This window comes from Phaenicophaeus curvirostris, chromosome 2 (genome assembly GCF_032191515.1).
Source record: "Phaenicophaeus curvirostris isolate KB17595 chromosome 2, BPBGC_Pcur_1.0, whole genome shotgun sequence".
Lineage (NCBI taxonomy): Eukaryota > Metazoa > Chordata > Aves > Cuculiformes > Cuculidae > Phaenicophaeus > Phaenicophaeus curvirostris.
Window position 1 is genome coordinate 44,077,325 of NC_091393.1, and position 20,629 is coordinate 44,097,953.

At 44.7% G+C, this 20,629-nt stretch overlaps 1 protein-coding gene across 1 annotated transcript in view; it reads left to right on the top strand.

Annotated features, from left to right (window-relative positions):
* Window positions 1–1,753: 1,753 nt before the first annotated feature.
* RSPO3 (R-spondin 3) overlaps window positions 1,754–20,629 on the top strand; it is a 60,240-nt gene continuing 41,364 nt past the window's right edge. Inside the window, exon 1 of the mRNA XM_069850972.1 lies at window positions 1,754–1,900. Within this exon, the coding sequence (XP_069707073.1) occupies window positions 1,804–1,900 (97 nt within the window). The 5' untranslated portion in view covers window positions 1,754–1,803. The remainder of the gene's footprint in view (window positions 1,901–20,629) is intronic.

Below are 20,629 nucleotides of genomic sequence, written 5' to 3' on the forward strand. Positions count from 1 at the left end.
TACACCACTCGCTCAGAGATTTCCACACATGCACTAGCGCACGAGAAGTCCCAGTCTCCAACAAAACGAAACACCGAGGCAAAGGCGCTTTCTTCGTGTCAGCGTAGCCCCTCGCCTTGTCTGCTGAATGACTTTTATTTTATGCCTCTCTGGCAATCCCACCCCATCCGGCTCAAGTATCCTGGATTAGAAAGACTTTCCCCAGAGTCCTTTTCAAAGGGAGCCTCCCACAGACCTTTAAATCCCCCACATTTTATGGTACAGATATTTAACAGCTCTGAGAGGGGCAGCGGGAGGGGGGAGAAGAGCCCGAGGAAAACAGTTGCAAACAGAGTGGCTGCTCCTCGCACCACCGAGGCTCCTGATGCGATCAGCGCCGTTTTATCCGTCTTTCTCTCTCATCCCGGCGATAGCCAGCGAGATAAGAAGCGAAGCGAGAAAGGGTTCAATGAAGTCGCCGGTTTCCCCCTGAACCAGCCTCACCTCCCCCTTTCCCAGCCCTCCCCTTCCCCCCAAAAAAGAGAAACCCTCTCCGGAGAAAGGAAAGGCGATACCCTCCTGTCAAAGCGGCGGCTGCCCCTCGCCTCGGTGCCGCTCCGGGCGGGTCCCGGCGGGGCCGGCTGCGGGCTCTCCCCTCTCCCCTCTCCGCCCGCGCCCCCGCCGGCTCCGCTCTGCCCCGTCCCGCCGAGCAGCCACCCCGGCAAACGCCTTTTCCAAGGAAAAGGCGTTTGCCGGGGTGGCTGCTCGGCGGGGACTGTCCCGAGGGGAGCCTGGAGACCCCTCACCCCCCTCTCACCTCCGCTTCAAGCGGGGCTGCGGGGGGGCAGATCCGTGCGAGGGAGGCTGGGGGACGCGGCGCCGCGCTCCCCTCGGCGGGGAAGGGTCCGAGCACGCCGCCCCGTCCCCGCTGCGAGTTAGCGGGGCGCCTCCTCCCCACGGTGAGCTCGGAGCGCGAGTGGGGGCAGCGGCAGGCCGGGGGGAAGGCGAGCAGAGACCCCCCGGGCCGGGGCTTCTAGAGAGGCTGCGGAGTCCCCGCCGCCGGAGGATGCTCGGGCACCGGTGCCCGGGGATGCTGGGGCGGGCTCGGGCAGCCTCCCCCGCGCCGCCCCGGGGCTCCCCTCCTCCCGCCCCGCCCCGGGGCCTCTCCGGAGCGGCTCCCGCATGAAGTCCGGGGGCTCCGGCGGGCGGGAGACCCGGCGAAGTGGGGGTGGGGGGCGTCCCACCTGCGCCCGGCGGTGCCGGCGGATCAGAGCGCGGCTGCTCCGGAGCAGCGGCGGCTGCTGCGGGGCTGGGTCCTCCTCCTGCCTCCCCCAACACCAACCTCCACCCCCCACCCCCCCGCGCCGCTCCCGCCCTCGCACACTCCTCTCCCACCGCCATCCATCCATCCGTCCTGTCGGCACCTCGGCGCACACAGCCGCACGCACCCCGGCCCCCCCACAACATGCTGCCGGCATGGACCCCGGCGGCGGCTGCTCGGCTCCTCTCTGCTCCTGAGTCCCCTCTGAGCTTGGCTGCAGGTAGCGGGGCGGAAGGCTGGAAAGTGCAATAGGAAAAGCGGAGGGGAAGGGAAGAAAAAAAAAGAAGAAAAAAAAAAAAAGGAGAAAAAAAAAAGAAGGAAAAAAAAAAAAAGCGAAAAAAAAAAAAAAGCCATCAACCCGGCCAAGCCCAGCTTTGGATCTCGGTGCAGGTATTTCTGCTGCTGTGTTCATCCCTTGCTGCCTACCACCCCGGTTTATTTTTTTTTTTAAAGGAAAGAAAAAAAAGGACGAAAAGGAGAAGTCGAACTCTCAAAGGGTTACTATGCAATTGCGACTGATTTCTTGGTTTTTTATCACTTTGAACTTTATGGAATACATTGGCAGCCAGCACGCCTCCAGGGTACGGCGACAGGGAAGAAGTAAGTGCGAAGAGATTTATACTTTGATAAGTTGTGTTTCCTCTCGTTGTGCTGTTCACCTGCCCGGGGGTCCCTGTGCCCCCGGTGCGAGGGCTGGGAATCTGCGGGCTGTTTCACTGAGTTGGAGGGACGAAGGCGATTTTTGATCTCTTTTTGCTTTTCCCTCTCGCTTCACTGGGATGAGCAAAGCTGGCTCCGGGAAGACCCGCGTCTGCTCTATTATAATTGAATGTCTGGTTAAGGGGAACGTCCTTTCCTAGCTCTTTCCGCTTCCCAAAGGGAAAGCGCGATGACCCGACAGGTAACTTTTTACGTCGCGATGCCCTAAGCGCCTCTCTCCACTCCAGGTCACCGTTTAGCGACCTGGGCGAAGCCAGAGAGAGAAGACCCCACGCCAGGGACCAGCGGTGCAGATTAGTGCCATAAATTAATCCCGACGCCCCGCGATGCGTAGCGGGGGGGTGGGGGGGGAGGCTGGAGCGTCCCAGTGCTGCCTGTCCCGCTGGCTTCCAGCCTCCACTTGCCACCAGTAACCTCGGTGGCACCGACCGGGAAGCCTCTGAGTGACCCATCACTATCCCGGCGGCCGCGGCCCCTGTTGGGTTTTTTATTTGTTTGTTTTTTAATCTCATGGGACGAAAGGAGTTTGTCCTTTCTGATTTAGCCGTCCAGGGTCGGAGCAGAAGGGAGTCGGGAGGGGCAGGGGCAGCGCTCGGTGGTGCTGGCAGCAGGTCCCCGGGCTCTGCCGTTCGGAGGAGGGGACGCAGGGGACCAGAGGCGAGGAGAGAGCCCCCCCATCCCAGCATCGCGGCAGAGCCGGGCAGGAGCGAGCGCCCCCGGGCAGGCGCTGTCCAGGCTGCGCCTCCGAGGACACCGGGCAGACCGGGATGCGGCACCGGGACGCGCCCCGCATCCCACCCCGCCGGCACTGGACCCGTCGCCGTTCCCTGGGAAGGGGAGGCAATTCCTGAGCACCTACCGCGGAGGGGGCTGGTCGTGTCTGTCTTCTTTCCCTGACAGCTGTAGATACGGAGGAAATGTCATAAAACGGGGCAGCCTGCATTTAATCAGCGAGAAGTAACCGAGTGACTTCCTCGGGCAGGGATGCGGGGGTGGGGGGGGGTGTTACTATTATTTTGTGGGTTTTTTTCGCTCAGCGCTCGCTCCCTCGCCGTGCTTGGCACGGACAGCTCTCGAAAGCCTCCTCTGTAGGGTTTTTCTCCCGCACACAGGGTTTGATTCACCTAAAGTGCCCCTAAAGCCGGGCCGGGGACGAGAGAGACCGGGGCTCCAGCCCTCCCATCCCCACGGCCGCGCGGCGAGAGAGCACTAAGGGCTAAGTAAAACACGTCCGGGACATCCGATTTATTATCCTTGGCGAGGGAGGGCTCCGTGGCCTCCATCGCTTCCCACCCACTCCTTTAACCCCTGGCATCCTCGGTCCCGCAGGGGGGACACCTCGACGGACGCGGCGGCGGGACTCGGCACCGGCTTGGGGGGGTGGGGGGAGGGCACGGCAGGCTCAGAGGGGCAAGACCCCTCCGTGGGGCGAGGGTTTGGGGTGCGGGGCACCCCCCTCCCCTCTCCGGTCCCTGCACCGGTGCGTGCGGGGCCAGAGCCGGGACGCCGGCGACCTCTGCTGTCGTGCGCGGCGCCGGGCAGCCCCGGCGGCAGGTGCTGCGCTCCCCGCCGCTCCCTCCGCTCCGCTGCCCCCCGCCCCGGGGCCGCGGGGAGGCAGAGCCCCCTCCCGCCCCCACCCCCACCCCGTGCTGGGAGCGAGGGAGCCGCTTTTTCCCAGCGCCGGAGCTGCCGCGCGGGGTGCGCTCCCCTCGGGCTTTCCCAGCCGTAATTTTCGGGAGAGAGAGGTGTCGGCTGCAGAGAATTATCTGGTTGGTCCAACGAGGAGAAGGTACCGAGCGCTCGCTCAGAGCGTCCTGGTCAAAATGCAGGAGTTAAGGTGATGCGCAGCGGAACAAGTGGCTGAAAAATCACAGCTACAAAGAGTCGGAAGGGAAATTTGGCTCATTGTTTGAAAATAACCATCGGAACCCCTCACTTCGACACGGTGTACATCGTCCTCTGGCTGAGGTCTTCAAATCGGGCCCTTCGTAAAACATGCTTTGGTAACTTGTTTGGTGCAAAGCGAAAAATTACAGTATGAATGTTCATGGAAGTTATTGTAGACGAGGTTGCAGTCACCACTTGCACTGATCATTCTGGCTTTGAATATCTATGAATCCTTTTTTAGTGAATACTGGAACTTGAAAAAAACCTGTAGTGTGCAGATAAAGGAAACACTTGCCAATTTTATCTATGACATGGAAGTCTTTCTCTGGATTTCTGTTTCTTTTGCTTGGTCTCTTTAAAGTGTAAGTCGTAAACGCATTGCTAGGGCAGTGTTTTCAAATCTCCTTTAACCATGTATTTTTAAACAAAATGCGAACCACTTGCCATCAAGCAGCCAGTGTTACTGCATTCCATTTAATATCCAAGTCCTCCATTCCATGTACTACATTGGCGACTCTCACATTTAAGATAAAGGAATAACGAAGCTTGAACCAACTAGTTCAGAATATGCTGGACCAGGCTCTCAGCTGCTGTTAACTAAAGCTTCTTTGTTATTTTACCGTATCAGAAGGACCTGGTCTTGAAGCATTATTTATTTCGTATTTATTGACAAAGTAACACTTCTTTGCAGAAAAGTCTGTTCTGCAGTCCTTTCATTTCTCAAACTCCTACAGAAGCTTCTAGTTTAAGCATCCTAAATTTCTGTTTCAGCAGTAACCAAGTAGTCTGCTGTACAGAGGCAAAACTTCTCTGAAGTCTGCTGTGGAGTACAGAGGATTCGGTCCATAATTAGACATAGCAGACAAGATAAATAAAAGTTCAAAAGCAAACGTATTATTAGCAAAAATATTTGGATTTGTTCTGATAGGAGCAAGTAAGATTAACAAGTTGCTTGTTTGGGTCCTACAAGAGAAATTAATACACGGCTGCGTATAAAATAGCATACAAGTAAGTAAGTTCTATGTATTTGCCAACGATTACAGTTTACTTAGAAAAAAAAAGTAGGATTAAGTCAGTAGTTCCAAAATACTTCGGCTCTGCAGGCAACCATCAAGCCTAAAAATTTAGTTCTGACAGCCGTGCACCTTTCCCACTGACCTTTTAACTCACTGAAATGAAGTATTATCTGCTATGGGTCTGTGAATGACCAGCAGCCCATTTGCCATGACCCTGTGGACTACCAGCAAGCCACGGACTGTATTTGGAAAACACTACAATAAGAAAAGTGATAGAAAATCCTATGTTTGTACCACAACTCCTACATATGGGAGCAAAGCTGTCTGTATGACTTAGTGGAACTGCAATTTGAGTGCAGAACTACCATGCTGTATATTATTGGTAGCCTATCAGTATCTGATGTTGGCAATTGCCTTCTGCCTTTTTTTTTTTTGTGTAACAGCGTGTTTGTGATACACAGCATCCATTCCTTTGGTTGTTCCTCTGCTTGCCCCTCCGCTGGTTCCCCTGTTGATGCTGGACTGCTGATCTTCCAGCATCTGCTTCTGGTCATGGTCACGAGTGAAGGGCTCCACCCTGAAAACACTCTGCCTCTCTTAACTCGGTTTGCACGCAACTGCTTTCGAATTCAAAACTAAGCAGATGTGTAACAGCCCATTTGAAAACATTGCTATATAAAATAAAACAAAACGGGACAGAACTCACAAAACGCAAAGTGGCAAAATTATGTCTTCATTTTTTTAGTATTGTTGTAGACGGTATTATTTACATAGAGGTAAAATGTCAACAAGAAAAGAGGAATTGCATTAATAATTAAAATAACACTGAATTTTGGAAGTGATTTTTTTAGTATTTCACCATCTATATATTACTGATCTACGTGTATATTTAGATTTGGCATGGCATAGATGGTAATGCTACATATTCTGTATATAATATAGGTGTTGTTACCAATTTTTCAAAAGAAAAATAATTTAATACCTGATTTGCAAGAATTTAAAGCAGAAATTAGCCAAGCAGGCAGCCACTGAGAAAGCCGAATCTGTCCTTGAGTGGAATTAAATTATTCATTGTTAGTTCTCTTTCAAATTATTTTTATGCCACTGATCATTTTTTTCTGTGGTGTTTTCATAATAGTATTGTCAGAGTAAATACTTCGCTGGTGACAAGTGCATCTTTTTTTTTGCAATGAAACTATATTTTTCATGTTGGATGAGATCCTGTTTGTTTTGAAATAGACTAAAACTCCTATTGCAGTCATTAAAAACATAAGGAGACAGAGAACAGTTTCATCCTATTTTCATAAACAGTGAACGTATTTAATGGTAGCAAAATCTTAATTAAATAATAGAAAATCACTACTCATTGCTGAAAGCATTAGGAGAGTTATAGAGATAGCCTGCTTGCAGTGTTTTTTTTTCAGTATTTTTGTAACTTTGTGTGTATATAGATCTGTGCTTGAAGTATACCAGCCACACATGGAACGATACATGTTGTTACCCCAAGAGACTAAAAGATGTTACAGAGCAGTTCCCATTTCATACCTAACATCTGAAAGGGTGATAATTTCAAATTTGCTAGAATACTTGCAAAATCGCATGATCCAAATACGTACAACCACTATAAAATCCCCAGTCTGCTGCTTCTTCTTTCTGTAAATTTTTCACTGAAGATAGTGGAAGTTATACCTAATGATATCTGAGCTAGGACTTAAAAGTTACGCTTACTAGTTATCTCTTGCTTAGCATGCTCATTTTGCTTTCTGATTAATAAAGCTAGCGCGCTGACTTGACCACTGATGTTTATTGCTAACATTAATAAGCTATATATCATTTAATATTCAGTCATTTATAGACGGTGACTACTAGGAAAATTCAACCGTTAAAACCATGGAGATTCTTAAGTTTTTCCCTCAACAGTAAGTTGTCCTTTTTGCCCTCGAAATTAAATTCTGAATAGTTGTGAAAGCTGGAGAGGGACATATAAAAGTTAATAAAAAAATAATGTTCTAGTCTCATTTCCAGTTTTGGAATATGAACTACTCAGAATCATTTTGCCAGTTTTTTACCAAAATAATTCAGATCAAAGCAACTTTATCAGATGACAAAAGGCAGCTGAAACCATGTATGTTTTTATACAAAAGTCTGTCTTTCTGCTATTACCACAAACAATGCTGCAGATAAAAATATTCAGAGAATATTTATTCATGTCAAACATGTTATGGCGCTTAATAAAAAAAAGAGCTACAACTTTTTTATAAATAATTGAATAACTGAGCTTCTGGTAATGGCAGAATGATTGCTTTCTAGACACTTTGTCATAATAAAATCCAACAGATTTTGTTAATAATTACTTTAACCCTATTTTTATTGTTATCAGTGAGCAGTGTGATGAGCACCACTGCTTAAAAAGAAGAAATGATTGTACCATGGTTATACGATAGCTGACTAATAAACATTTTTGTGTGTTTCGGTTTCTACATTATGAGCTATAGACCATGCATATTAAAATGTTAGTGTTATTTACTTATGATCAAAAATAGCATCCACTGAAGCAAAGGAGCCACAAAACTTATCTCTCCAGTGCTGCTAGGCAAGAACTCAGTTATGGGGATCGGAACTGAACCAGGAGAGCTGTGAAGGGGAATCTCACTTTTGCCTGCAGTGACAGCACCAAGTCCCACCTGCTCTAAGCAGCACCTTGGCCTTGCACCCATACTTTGATTCCACACAAGAGCATAATTAGGTGGGAGAATGTAAAGGAATGCATATAGTGATACTTTTAAATGAAAGTAAACCCCCAAACCTCAGGTCTACTCTGAGTTCTGGTAGCGTGCTGCTATAAACTTTATCCTTTCAGGCTTCTTATTGTGTGTCAATTTTATGTCCTGACACGTTTCATGTTTAAACTTGAAAGGTTCTAGATGCAATTTCAGACGTTTGATATTTCCTGCAGGCTAAAGCAGATTTTGGGGCACTGTAAAATAAAACAGGAGCTCATTGATGGGTGTTGGAATAGCAACGATGTGTGATTCCTGCGGCTTCCTGTAAAGCGCGAGGGCAGACACAGCAAGGCTCAGATCCAAGGACAGGACTTAGGTGCCTAAGGTGTGGCTGGGGCAGGATTTAAACACCTGAGTCCCTCACCTTCAAAGCCTTACTCAATTACCTCCTCACCCTTGACACCTGGGCAGTTCTCAGATGTTTTGTTGCTTTTTACACGAGACTTCAGCTAACTGAGCCCACCTGGCATGGGAGACTTCTGCGCTCAGGTTTCTTCTGCTGAGACTTTGAGATTTTCTTTTAAAGAAACTGAGTCAAAAAGGCAATGCGCAAATAATAAAAACAGCAATATAAAGTTCTTCTATGGGATTCACAGAATTCTGCAGGCACTCACTTACTGACATTACTGGAATACAGCCACTCGCATGCCTGCTCCTGCACCCAGGCCCCCTGAGCCCTTTTCTCTTCTGTGCTAACTAAAACATGTGCAACCACACGGCCTGAGATTATAACTAAACCCAGATGATAAAAAGTCGGATTATTAGTGGAGATCAAACAGGTTAGTGTAGTGTTAGCTAGAAGAATTAATGTAACTTACGTTTCCAACTCCTGGCTGAATATTTTAGCTGCTAATGTTTTGGATATATTAAGGATATCAAGGCTGCTGTCTCCTTGGTGCGTTTCAAAAGAACAGAGTCGAGTCTCCCTTTCTCCCTTATTTTGTTAAAGAATACCTTGGCTGGAATGGCAGGATAGCAGTGCCAGGACACCCAACCCTCCTGGGCAGCCAGGATTTGAGACAATTTCTGACCTCCCCTGACTAGGCTGAGAATCCTTTGTTTGGGGTGCTGTTTCTTGCCAGTCCCTTTTGGAGCCACCCAACTCTTCCCACCGACTAAAAGGCAATTTAAACGCGTCCTTCAGGGCTGCTGATTGTACTTTGATGGAGGCGTCGATGGAGGGCATTGCTACACAAAGTAGGAGTATTCAGAACAGCATAAATCCTTTATCAAGCACCAGCTTGTCGACCCCACTTCTCTTCAAATATCTCACCAGGTGTGCAGATTCTCCGATGACAGCATCTTGGTGGGAAGCTATAGGAGTTGTAGGGCTTGAGTCCTTTTTTTCCTCATCTACCCTATAAAGTGAGCTTCTGTTTTAAGCAGAAGAAAGAGGAGAAGTTTCTTGTGTGAACCAGAAATATAGGAGCAGCCAGCTGGTGGAACAAGATTTCCATTGCATTTCTTGACTAACATTTACGAACATCCACATGAACCAGAGCTACTAAAATCTGACACTTTAATATGTTTACAAAGTTTATGTATGTTATCAGCACATGTAATACTCCCAGCAGGATTTATTACAGGTTTCTTTAGCAACAACATTTTTTATTCATAACAGCTCAACTGGTCAGAGAGAGGAAAACAGCCAGTTTCTTCACAGCATGCCTCCCACGCACACTTGCACTGCGTTATTGCATTGCTTATTTATGAAGATTACAAACACCAGCATCGGCAAGTGTTTCATAACCTTGTTTCCTTTTCCTAGAATGTTCACAATTAATTTCACTTTTTTCCTATGCCACTGAATAAGGAGTTGCTCCTTTTATTTTACTTTATGTTACACAGCCAAGTGAAGAATGACCTCTCCAAAATAGAACCAAGTGGGACCAAAGAATATTTATTTAACATGGGAGTCAGATGATGTTAAGTGCATGTATTTAGCAAATACATGGAGATGGAAAAGGATTCCAGAAAATTTTAGTATAACTCAGAAGTGAAAATAATCAACTAAGATGAGGCCTCCTTGTGCTGGGCACAACGACCACAGATGTCATAAAATCTAACAGACAAAGTCTTGAAGGCAAGAAAGGTAAATAAATTACACAATTTGATATTTTGCAAAAAAACAGCTTCTATTTTGCAGTCCAGAATGAAGTCACACATTTGCCTTTTGTGTTTATGTTTTATAAAGGGTTGAGCAATTAACAAGTTTCAGAATTGAGGATGTATTAAAAACAAAAGCAGAATTCTCTACAAAAGTCTAGAACTTATAACTTGTGCTATGTCCTGTACAAGAACTTTTAAGCCCAAGGCCTTGGCTTTAGGAATGAAACAACTTCAATGTGTTATTTAAGTTACCCATTGAGGGGAAGCTTCAGGGGTGTAAGAATTTACCAGTAGGATTCAGTTGTGAGTGAATGTCAGCAACTGGACATTGCCATTGCTTAGGTCATATATTTTTTCTTAAGAAAAAGACCAAAATTACTTTGAGGAACAGGTAAATAGAAAAACAAAGTCCTCTGGACAGATCGTGGGCAAAAATACTTCTCTTTCTCTGTTAGCATAATTTCTTCCTGCTAACAACCAATAAATTCAGCATGACTTAAGAATGCTTTTTCTCTTCCATGAGTGTGTGCCATGTTCTTTCATTGTAATTCACTGAGATACTAATCATGCTTCAATCCCCCAACTCCTTAGAATAAGTAAGCTGTCACATTACTAACTCAGAGTTCAGTATATTTCAGGAAATAATGTAACAGTGTTGACATATATTATAGTTATATGGTCTCTTAGACATCAAAGTGGACTCAATCACTCCATGGACTTGAAAATTATGGAGGAAGTTTAAAATAGGCTTTCTTCTACAATTTTTCTGTATGGATACTCTGCTGGATACTCTGACGAACACAGGTCTTCCTCAGCTTTATGGATGTCAGAAGCACTGGGTGGAGAATGACCAGAGTGAGGATTCTTATTCCTATTTGCCAGGAGCTGGCTGGCCACAAAGGAAACTGCAAACTGTACCCCTTGGAGATGAGGACAGGCTACTTTTCACCTCTTTCTGAAATCACATAATATCCCAGCTTCCCAGTGAGTGGAGAAGTTCATTTCTTCTTCAGTATAAATCACTCCTGAGTCCAGATAAAAGAGGTTAATTGAAAGAGTGGTCTTGCATTTCCATGCTTCATAGATTATGTAAAAAAAGGAGGATTCTAACCTTAGCTACTGCTAAAAGACCATCAAGCATTATGAAAGTCAATCCATAATTCTTTCTGGAGCCTTGCATAATTTGTTCAAAAATATGTTATTCATCTATGGAACTTGCTGGTCAAGCCTTCCACCCTGGTTCCCCGACTGACTGTGGTTACTGCTGTGTGTACCAAAAAGGGTCTGTGTTTTTCATCTGGGAGTACGCAGAGACCTTGGACACATCTTGTCCAAAAGACATCAGCCACAGAAACTGCAGTACTGCATGTAAGAGAGCTTATTCAGAAGAATCTTCCTTCTCACACTCCCTGACTCATACATAAGCCTTATGCACATACTCCGGTTTACGCACTTCATCCCCTGGAACTCGCTAAGCCTACAGCTGTAGTCCTAGAGTTGTGAAAACTCTTTTACACTGTCTATGCCCATGATTTGCTAAAAAGATCTTTTTGACCCTCAGCATCTATGTAACATTTGACTGAGGTGTCAGAAAACCACACAGTTACCAAAAGCTCATTGTGGTGTTTAAAACCATTCACAAAATATTGACAAAATTCACAATTTTGATGGAAAATATATTTATACATTATACATCATACATTTAGTCATATGTCCCTTCTGCCTTACGTATTCATATCTTTATCTGTATATATACACTCACACGCATACAAATTCACATAGACACAAGCAAAAATTAGAAGTCCTGATGTGTTCTTAAAGTATTCTCACTTTGATACTGTCTTAAAATGTAGGTAAACCAGATCCTGACAACCTCACCCCTTGATTTGTCTGAAAACTCAGTCTCTTCTTCCACTGTCTTATGGTCTGTTTGGTCACAGAAAACAAAATCATTTGTTTTATATAGGTTAAACCAAACATAAAATTAAAAGTAAAAAACCAAAACATGGCAAGTTTTGTAGGGGACCCTCTTTCTATTGAGCTTGGCATACTTAAAACTATACCAAAAAGTTATATGGACCCTTCCCTTTTTTGATGTGTTAAGGTGAAGCCTTTTTGGCTTTTCATGTGATATGTATCACTAGGCTGGAAATGTTATTCAGCCAGTGAAGAGGAAAACAGTGTTCCTTAGGCTAGGCTCTGGGCAGGGGCAATCTGTGGGGCTAGAGAAATCTTTACTTGTCCCTATGACAACCTAGAAGCACTCCTTACCCATAGGTTATACGTGTACCTGCACCTGTGCATGTGCTGGGAGGACAGTAGGGAGTGTTAATATTCCTCCCTTTTATTAGAGAATAGAAATGTCATGATCATAAGGCACATGCCAAACTAACATGAGGTTTTCAATTAGAGCCTCTGCGTTGTTTTTAATGGTACTTGGTTTAGGGAGAACAAACATCCCATAAAGGTAAAGGGACTGAATCTGCTTCTAATTACAACTCATGTCAGGAAGCAAATAACTCACAGAGTTCTGCCAGCATAAAATTTGCATGTACTGAGAATTCAGCCTAAATGTTTAAACAGGCGATTAAAAACCACAATAGTTGGTGGGGGATTTTTGTTCTTACTCACCAAGAGCAGCAATGCAATCTGCACTTCTCCTTGTGAGGTGCTGGTAAAGTGCATGAGGATATTCTACTGTCATTGGTAAGAGAACAGCTGCAATTTGCCACTTGAAAGTGTGGGAGGGATACTTTTACTGCTTTCCCCATGCTGTACTTACTCATAGTGCCCCAGCACTGTGTGCATGAGAGCTTTTTCTTACTTTGCCATTTGCTCAGTTGCAGCTGTTGAGCTTCCCTCTTTCCTCTCTTTCCACATATATTGAAGTTGGGCGCTATTTCTCAAAGTAGAGACTGAAGTACTTGGCAGGGTGAGTACCCATACCAAATCAGATTAGCAAAATAAGTAAGTACAGGGATAAACCCCAAATGCTGCATTTTCTGAAGTGGCAAGTGGCAGAGGAACTCTTGATCAGCTCAATTAGCCCGTCTGATTTAATACAGGCATGGCCTGTGTACTCTCCACTATCCACAATGTGTCTGGATCCAACCCAAGCCCACCAGAAATAAGAACTAGCAGGTGAATGTAGTGAACCAGAGCAGACAAACTAGAATTAGCCTGCAATAACATAGGGTACGTGAACATGCATAAAAAATAATTTTCTGAAATGTTCTTATCACTCTGTCAATTCCTGTTTTTCTCTAGTGTCACCCCAAAAGAACATTCCATTAGTGTTCTCTCTCCCTCATTCTCCTATTGGTACCTATTGGTAAAGTTTACTTTTCCCTTTTGATGCCAAGCCACAAGTTATTGCAACTTATGGTTCTGAGCCCAGGGTTTTGAGGAGAAACGATGGAAAGAGAATGGACGCCCTTGAGCTGCAGTGTGATGACTTGATGATAGCAGTGGTTTTCTTGGTGAGAGAAACAAAGCAGTGAACAGCTTCTTTGATTTACAAAGACAGATTGTAAAAACAAGCTATGAAACTTTGCATATACAAAAAGATGTGAATCCTTGGAGCATTTGTCAGACATGGCCTGGTAGAAGTCAGGAGGGAGCTGGAATTGTTTGCGTATTGTAATCAAGCACATAGCCCCGGGGTCTATCAAATGCAAGAATACGAAGGCTGGAGTCTGGGAAGTGGTAAACAGTTCTAAACGCATCAGCTGACAGCTAACATGGCTATGGCTGTTTGGCCAAGCACAAATACCAAAATATTCAACCAGTTTGTCTACTGCTCTCCAAGAAGCAGTGCAGGACCCGTCTTCAGAGTCCAGCAGAAAAAGTTCAGTTAGCAAAAATATGGGACAAGGGGAGGAAAGTTGACTCCGTAATGCTTTGCATTTCCCCATGACTTTGTCAGGGAGTGCCATGATGGATGGCAGGGCAACTGGGTTCAATTCAGTATGACTTACAAAATCATCCTCCTCAGCTGCAGTGATACAGTGTCACAGAAGAGATGGGCAGCGGAGTTCATCTGCTGAACTGCGATGCGCAGCACTGTTTGCTGCTCCCTGGAAGCAATTTCCAGCTTTCGTAATGTCTGATGGTCCTGACTTTCCCTGTATAAAGCCTTTTTTCTAACATGTTTAATTCCTCAAAGCTCTGCACATCTCTATTCTCTCTTCTGACAGCAGATGAATTGTGTCTACAAATGGAAATATCTACTCCTCCTCTTGGCTTGCTGTGGAGCCATAACCCCCTCCCCCAGTTATTCAGTCTAAGTGGATTTACAGAGTTAGTCTGACAGTTTCTGAAATAGAAAACCTCTGGTTTAGGGCAGAGCCCAAGCACTGCTCTCTCTATAGGCAGGCCAGTGCTTCTTCCTTCTCTTTAAGATGGACTCCCTCTGAAGATGTGGGGATGGAGGAAATACCACACCCTGTCCAGCTGTCAGCCTTTTGCTGAGACAGCTGTCACGACTGCCAGTTCTTGAAGTTTTTACAATGTGTACAGTTTCAAACAAACATCAGATGAAAGCAGTTTTGAGTCTAAACCAAGCATGGTCAGGTTTGCATTGGTGAAAGTCATCAGCTTCTATTATCTATATCTTGAGCCATCCAGTTCTCTGGCTTCAAGGCACTTCTCGGACCTGATTCTGATCCTGCTGAAGTTAATGGGAGGTTTTGCCACTGATTTCAATAGGAAGCCTTTAACTTTCCAACTTTCTGTCTATAGAGGCTTGAAGTGCTTCCAGGTTTCCATCATAGTCTGCGGTTCTCCTCTTTAAGTCAGTTGGACATTAACAAATTGCCTGGACCCACACCTTTGGATAAAGGAAAGCTCTAGATCTGATTCAGCTCTCACTCACACACCAGCCTGGTACCTCAGTGGAGTCCCTCCTGATTTACCCTGGCAGGACAGTGAGGTCCAACATTACTTATGCTTGGGTCATTGCCAGCAGAACGCAGAGAGAATTCAGGTCACTTGTTATCCCCTTCCCTGCACCTCTCAATCACAGTGTATACGTATGTATATATATATGTGGGTGTATTAGAATCATCTGGACTCTTTTAAGTTATTCACCATCGAAACTGACTTCAAGTTTTAAAGTTGAAATAACAACGAAGGAAAAAAGCCAGAAGGGAGCCAGCTGCAAGGGTACTCACAATTTTCATCAGTCTATGGGACACTCCTAATAACATATTTTACTACTTTGTAGTGAACTTTCTTTGCTTCTGCCATAAATATATTCCCTATGCTGTAAATGAATAGCTTGCAAGCTCAGTAAAGTTAATATAGAAGAATAAATCTTAACTACCTAATGTCAGGTCAGAAATATAAATCTTATCTAATATGCCAGGTCAGAAGGAAAGAATACTTTTAGCTGAAAATAGCAAATACTTTCCAGTGCAGAGTAGGAACTTATTTTTCGCTTTAAAAAAACATGCTGCCCCTAATAAGATGAGTTGAACAGTCTCCTTTTAGAATCTCCAAAAGAAAAATAAACACATAGAGCAGAGTTAATTTATAAAATGCTCCAAAGTTTATCTTGGCAGAACAGTTCTAGGCAGTGAGATTTCCCTCCCTCTCATACATGCATACATACACATTCACACACATACACACGTCTCAAAATTAGGACAAGCCCTTACAATACCAAATACTACAGAAAAGTTCTATATCTGGATAAATTCACAGATCCTTATGCAGGCAAAGCTCTTATTTTCAAATTAATGGAAATTTTTCCAAAGTGAGATAACAGTCCTTCAAGACTTTGTGTAAGTACAGACCTGTTGTGTCACAGTGGGAGACAGCAAGGCACACAAATCCCTCCTGTTTCAGGTCCCCCAAGTTTCTCCTGTCTTAGGTCCCCGTCCCATGCACTGGCACTTCTGCCAGCAGTAAAGCAGCAACACAGCTGCCATCCCTTCCTTCCGCCTGCCTGGGCCCCCACTTTTCTGGGCACAGCTGGGTAGCCCATTGGGTGATTTGCTAGCCAGCTGCTGCTGGCAGACAGGTCACTCCCAGGACCCACAGGCTCCTACTGCTGCCCATCCTCTTGTTCCTCCTTCACACCTCTTTCACACACACCTTGCACATCAGATCCAAGACAACTTCAGAGATCATGGAAGTGAAGTCCACCAAAGGCTTTCTTTCAACCTCATGGTCTTAGATTTTTTCTTTTTTTTTTTTTTTTATAGTCTGTATGCCTGCAATCTGCCTGTGCCAGGCAGCCACAATGAATGGGCAGTATTGCAGATTCCAGATCTATCAGCCAAAAGACTCCTCAAGTGTAGAGCACAATGAAACCAACAGCAAACAGCACCATGTCCTATGCTGACAGCCCCAAAGAGTCTGGAGTTCCTCCCCCTTTTGCAGTAGACACTGGCCTTTCAAATAGTTCATTTACTTCAGGGTCTGCAAAGCAAACAACCACTTCCCTCAAGACTGGCAAGAATAAAGGCAATTTTATTTAGCTGAAGTACAACTTAAGGCTGGTGAATGCACAATTGTCTGGACCATCCCTTCTCAGTGCTACAGCGCAGACCTTGAGTTATTAAAATCCACAGAAGAATGCAATGAGTGGGTCCCCTCCCCTCCCCTCCCCTCCCCTCCCCTCCCCTCCCCTCCCCTCCCCTCCCCTCCCCTCCCCTCCCCTCCCCTCCCCTCCCCTCCCCTCCCCTCCCCTCCCCTCCCCTCCCCTCCCCTCCCCTCCCCTCCCCTCCCCTCCCCTCTCCCTCTCCTCTCCCTCTCCTCTCCCTCCCCTCTCCCTCCCCTCTCCCTCTCCTCTCCCTCTCCTCTCCCTCCCCTACCCTCCCCTACCCTCCCCTCCCTCTTTCCATTTGGGCTGTTGGGAAGTTGCCAGTAATTTCCAGCATTTGGTTTGACAACTATTCTACTGTAAATATTTAGAAGAATCCATTAGAGATTAAACAAAGTGTAAGTAACTGCTTCTAAGTGATAGCTCTTATTAATGTTTGCAGCAACAGGGGCTTTACAAAGGCATATGAAAGTCTTACCTCTAGGTTGCACGTAGGAAAGGACAAGATATCAGGCAGCAGCCAGAACACAGTGTAATTTGAGCATTAGTGTGTTATTATTATAAATAATAAGTGCAGAGACAGCATTCTGTAATGTGCGCACTATGCTTGCAAATCTTCTAGACAGCAATGGGTAGTGTGTGCTATCCTGACAAATGTGTTTTAAATGATTTGTATCAGGCTGCAGAAGTAGTCAGAGCCTCAATTTGGGCTTCTTTGCCTTTCTCTGGATTGCCTCAAAAATTGAAAAGAAAACAAAACCAAACCTCAAGACCCCAAGTTCTCCCCATCCCAAAACATATAAAGAAAAAGCTTTGCTGTGTTGTCCTGTGTTACAGGGGAAAAGAGAAGTACTGCTTTGGTGGAATTTGTAACTTTTATTGTATTCTAAAATTGTCTTGACTAAACAGTGTCTTAAATGTTTATTGTGCAGTGTGATATTAGTAGTAGAGAAAGGATGAACTTAATAGTGTTCTTAGGCTGACAATGAGACACTTCAGAAGTAACACTGACAGAAGTCACTTTCCAGTGGATTTAATTTTGAGGATAAAAAAGACTGCACTTACAACAAATTGAGATGAATGAAGATGAATAAGTGCACCTACGCTCTAGCCGATTTATTAACTGAAAAACCTCCATGATATTATAGGAACATAGTGAATAGCAGGTATACATCTATGCATGTGAATACTATAGGACAATTTCCCACAGCAACAAAAGTTCATGAAACTAACTTTTTTTCATTTTCATTATATTATATATTGTCAGTTTGCAGTGAGCATGGTGTGCTGGTTCCAATACAGAAGGGGTAAAAAAAGGATCCCAAGACTGAGCTCCAGTGTCTAACTTGCACTGGGTAGGTCCTGCAAGCAAAAAGGCCTGGGGCTAATCCAGACCACCCGTGATGCTTTCCTAGGGTGGTATGTCTGTTACTCAGAAATAATGCATGTAAGGTATCATTTCTAATTTTTGAAGCTGACAACCCCCTTCTACCTCTCTGTCCCCCACCTTAAAGAAGATGTCTAGATAGTCTCTTGGAGTTTCTGTTGTTCATCCTTTCATCTTAGCTTCCTAGTTACTTCTGACTTTCCAGACTTAGAGTCACCATTTTCTGTATGTGAGTGTAGATCTTTGCTCATTAAATAAACAAAAGCAAGCTGGGCAACTGGGGGACTTGCATGTGAGCTGCTGAGCAGGAACATGCTGACATGTTGTGTACTCCCATCACTAATCATGGTGGCTTATAGAGTTGCTGGCTTCAGTGTCAGAGCAGGGAATAAGAGTAGAACTTGCTATGGTAAAGATTGGTGCTGAGGGTTTCCCAGAGAAAGATAAGGGGAAGATACAGTGCTTGTGATCATATGAAACAGGTCTTGTCAAGTAAAAGAGAAAGAGAGGTGGCAAAAGAAGTTCTTAATATCCTCCTTACTGGTTCAGATATCAGGCTGGTGTCAAGAGTGAAGGGGAGAGTAATGCCTGTAGCAGCTTCCCCTCTGCACTGTAGACTAATACACAGCACAAATGAAGTAAGCGTTGCTGTGACTGGTTCTCAAGCCAGGGGTAGACTCAAAGCATAGACAGTGATGGATCTGACTCCAGTGGGTGCAGTGCATTTTTTGAGGTGCTGCCAAGACAGGGCCACCTCTGGCACCTGGCTGAAGTCAGTAGCCATCTGACAGAGAGTGACTGCTACAGTCTGGTCTGGTCTTGCACCACACGTTGTTCATGTCCAAAATCAGGAGACAGAAAACCATGAAGTCTTCTTTAGGCCTTGGTCTTTCGGAACTTTTTTATAGGCTTCCAGGTGCCAATACTCTCTCATCTTTAGAGAAAATAGACAGCAAGATGAGAGAGTGAGGAAGTCATCCTGAGGTTCTTGACAGTGACAAATATGATGAATGTCAGGTGATTTATCCTTTTCTGTACCTCCACTGGTGCACATACAGCAGCTTCAGAAAGTGAGGCAGAAGAAATGCTTATGCTCTGGAAAAGCTACAGAAGGACAAAACAGATGGTCTTCTAGAAAGGGGAGCGTTAGTAAGGAGTATTTCTAAGCTAGTGTGCTTGGATAGGTGAGAACAACTAGAACGCTGCACAAAAGTCCCCTAAGTGACTGTATTCACCTTAAAATAATAACAATAAGAAGTAGAAGCAAGAATGCCTCTCTTAAAACTCATACAAAAATCAGTTCATTTTCCACATTAATCTTCTTCAGAGTTTTGCAAGAGGCCATTGTCATAATTTTTCAAAAGTGAAAAGGAGGAGGAGAAGTTCTCTTCTAAGACCAGCCGACAGCAGTGATTTCATTTTAAGACACACAGATCAATTCCTTGAAAATCCTGCTGAATTCCAGGTGGTCAGACCCCTTATGTACCTCAAGAAACAAATCTCCCGCTGGATAACTTGGCAGGGCTCTGTTGATTTTTACGGGACAGTGACATTTGACCCAAATAAATAATCTGACCATTTCCCTTCACTGCAGGAATTGAAAGCATAAATGCCAACAACTGAGCTAGTCACTGGACATTACATGGCAATACCCAGGCCATCTCATCCTTAAGCAGAGTTTTATGATCATTCAGACTGATTGAGCCCTAAAAGTGTCTGTTTGCCACCAATGACTGCAAAGTCTGGTGTCCCCAAACCCAGAGGATCTCCCTGTCTTGTCCATAAAAGAGTTAAACCAAACAAGACCTGTGTTGAGGTTTGAGGAGCCTGCACAGATGGGTCAATCTTGGATGTCCAAATCTTCAGTGCCTACAACCAGGGGAGATGTATCCCAGTATGGGGCTGTAGGTACAGGCACCTATTTTTAATTTTTTTTTAATGAGATAAAAACATTCAGAGGTGCTAAAATGTAGTTGAAAGCAATCTGAACCTCCAGAGCTCTTAATTCCTACTCTGAAGCTATGCTTGAATGTTCAAGAGCAGTCAACATTTCAATTATACATCATTTCAGAGGCATTGCTGGGACATACGTTCCCCTTAAATTTGTGTTATCTGGCATCATAATGATCACAATGAAAACAATAGTTTCGCAAAAATTGCTACTCAATTGCCCTATGGTTGATTATAGCACAAGCACATACAATTTGAGTGTGAAACTACTGGTTGAGAATAGAAGCACTTTAGAGCCACTTAGCCCAGATTTGAATGCATTATCCAACAGTCGGTGCGAGGAAGGATCTAGCCCTACACTTCCAGACCAGGATCCACAGCACTATGGTGATGTAAGAAAAGTGTAAAAAGAGAGTCTATAATAATAATAAAGGTAATTTTTGCTCACAGCCATGCTGGCTGAGGGAATATGCTGTTTAAACTCTTTAAGGTAATGGTGTCTCCAAGCTCCATAAAAGACAGCACCTTAAACACTCCTCCCAGATGGTAGTTTGTGGAAACAAAGTGGAATGTCAGCTGTAGTTCAGAAAAAAAGCCAACAAGGAATAGTGAATAACTTGAGTTGTTATTCCTTCTGGTTTTTTTAAAGAGTAGTATTCCATTATTTCATATATTTTTTTACATGAAACAACATTCCATGTTTGCATCCTTTTTAAAATACTAATTTACTAGTGCTTTCTTCATTTACTCTGATTTAAAGAATAAACAAATGGCAGAGTAGACCATATGGTTGAAGAATTTCAGATATATGTTTAGATTTTAAAAAAATGAAATGTACTATTAATTTTCTTTTGTTTTGCCAGTAATTTCCTATTAATGCTAACCTGCATTAGACAAGTGGCTAAGATACAGCAAGAGAAAATTATGTGA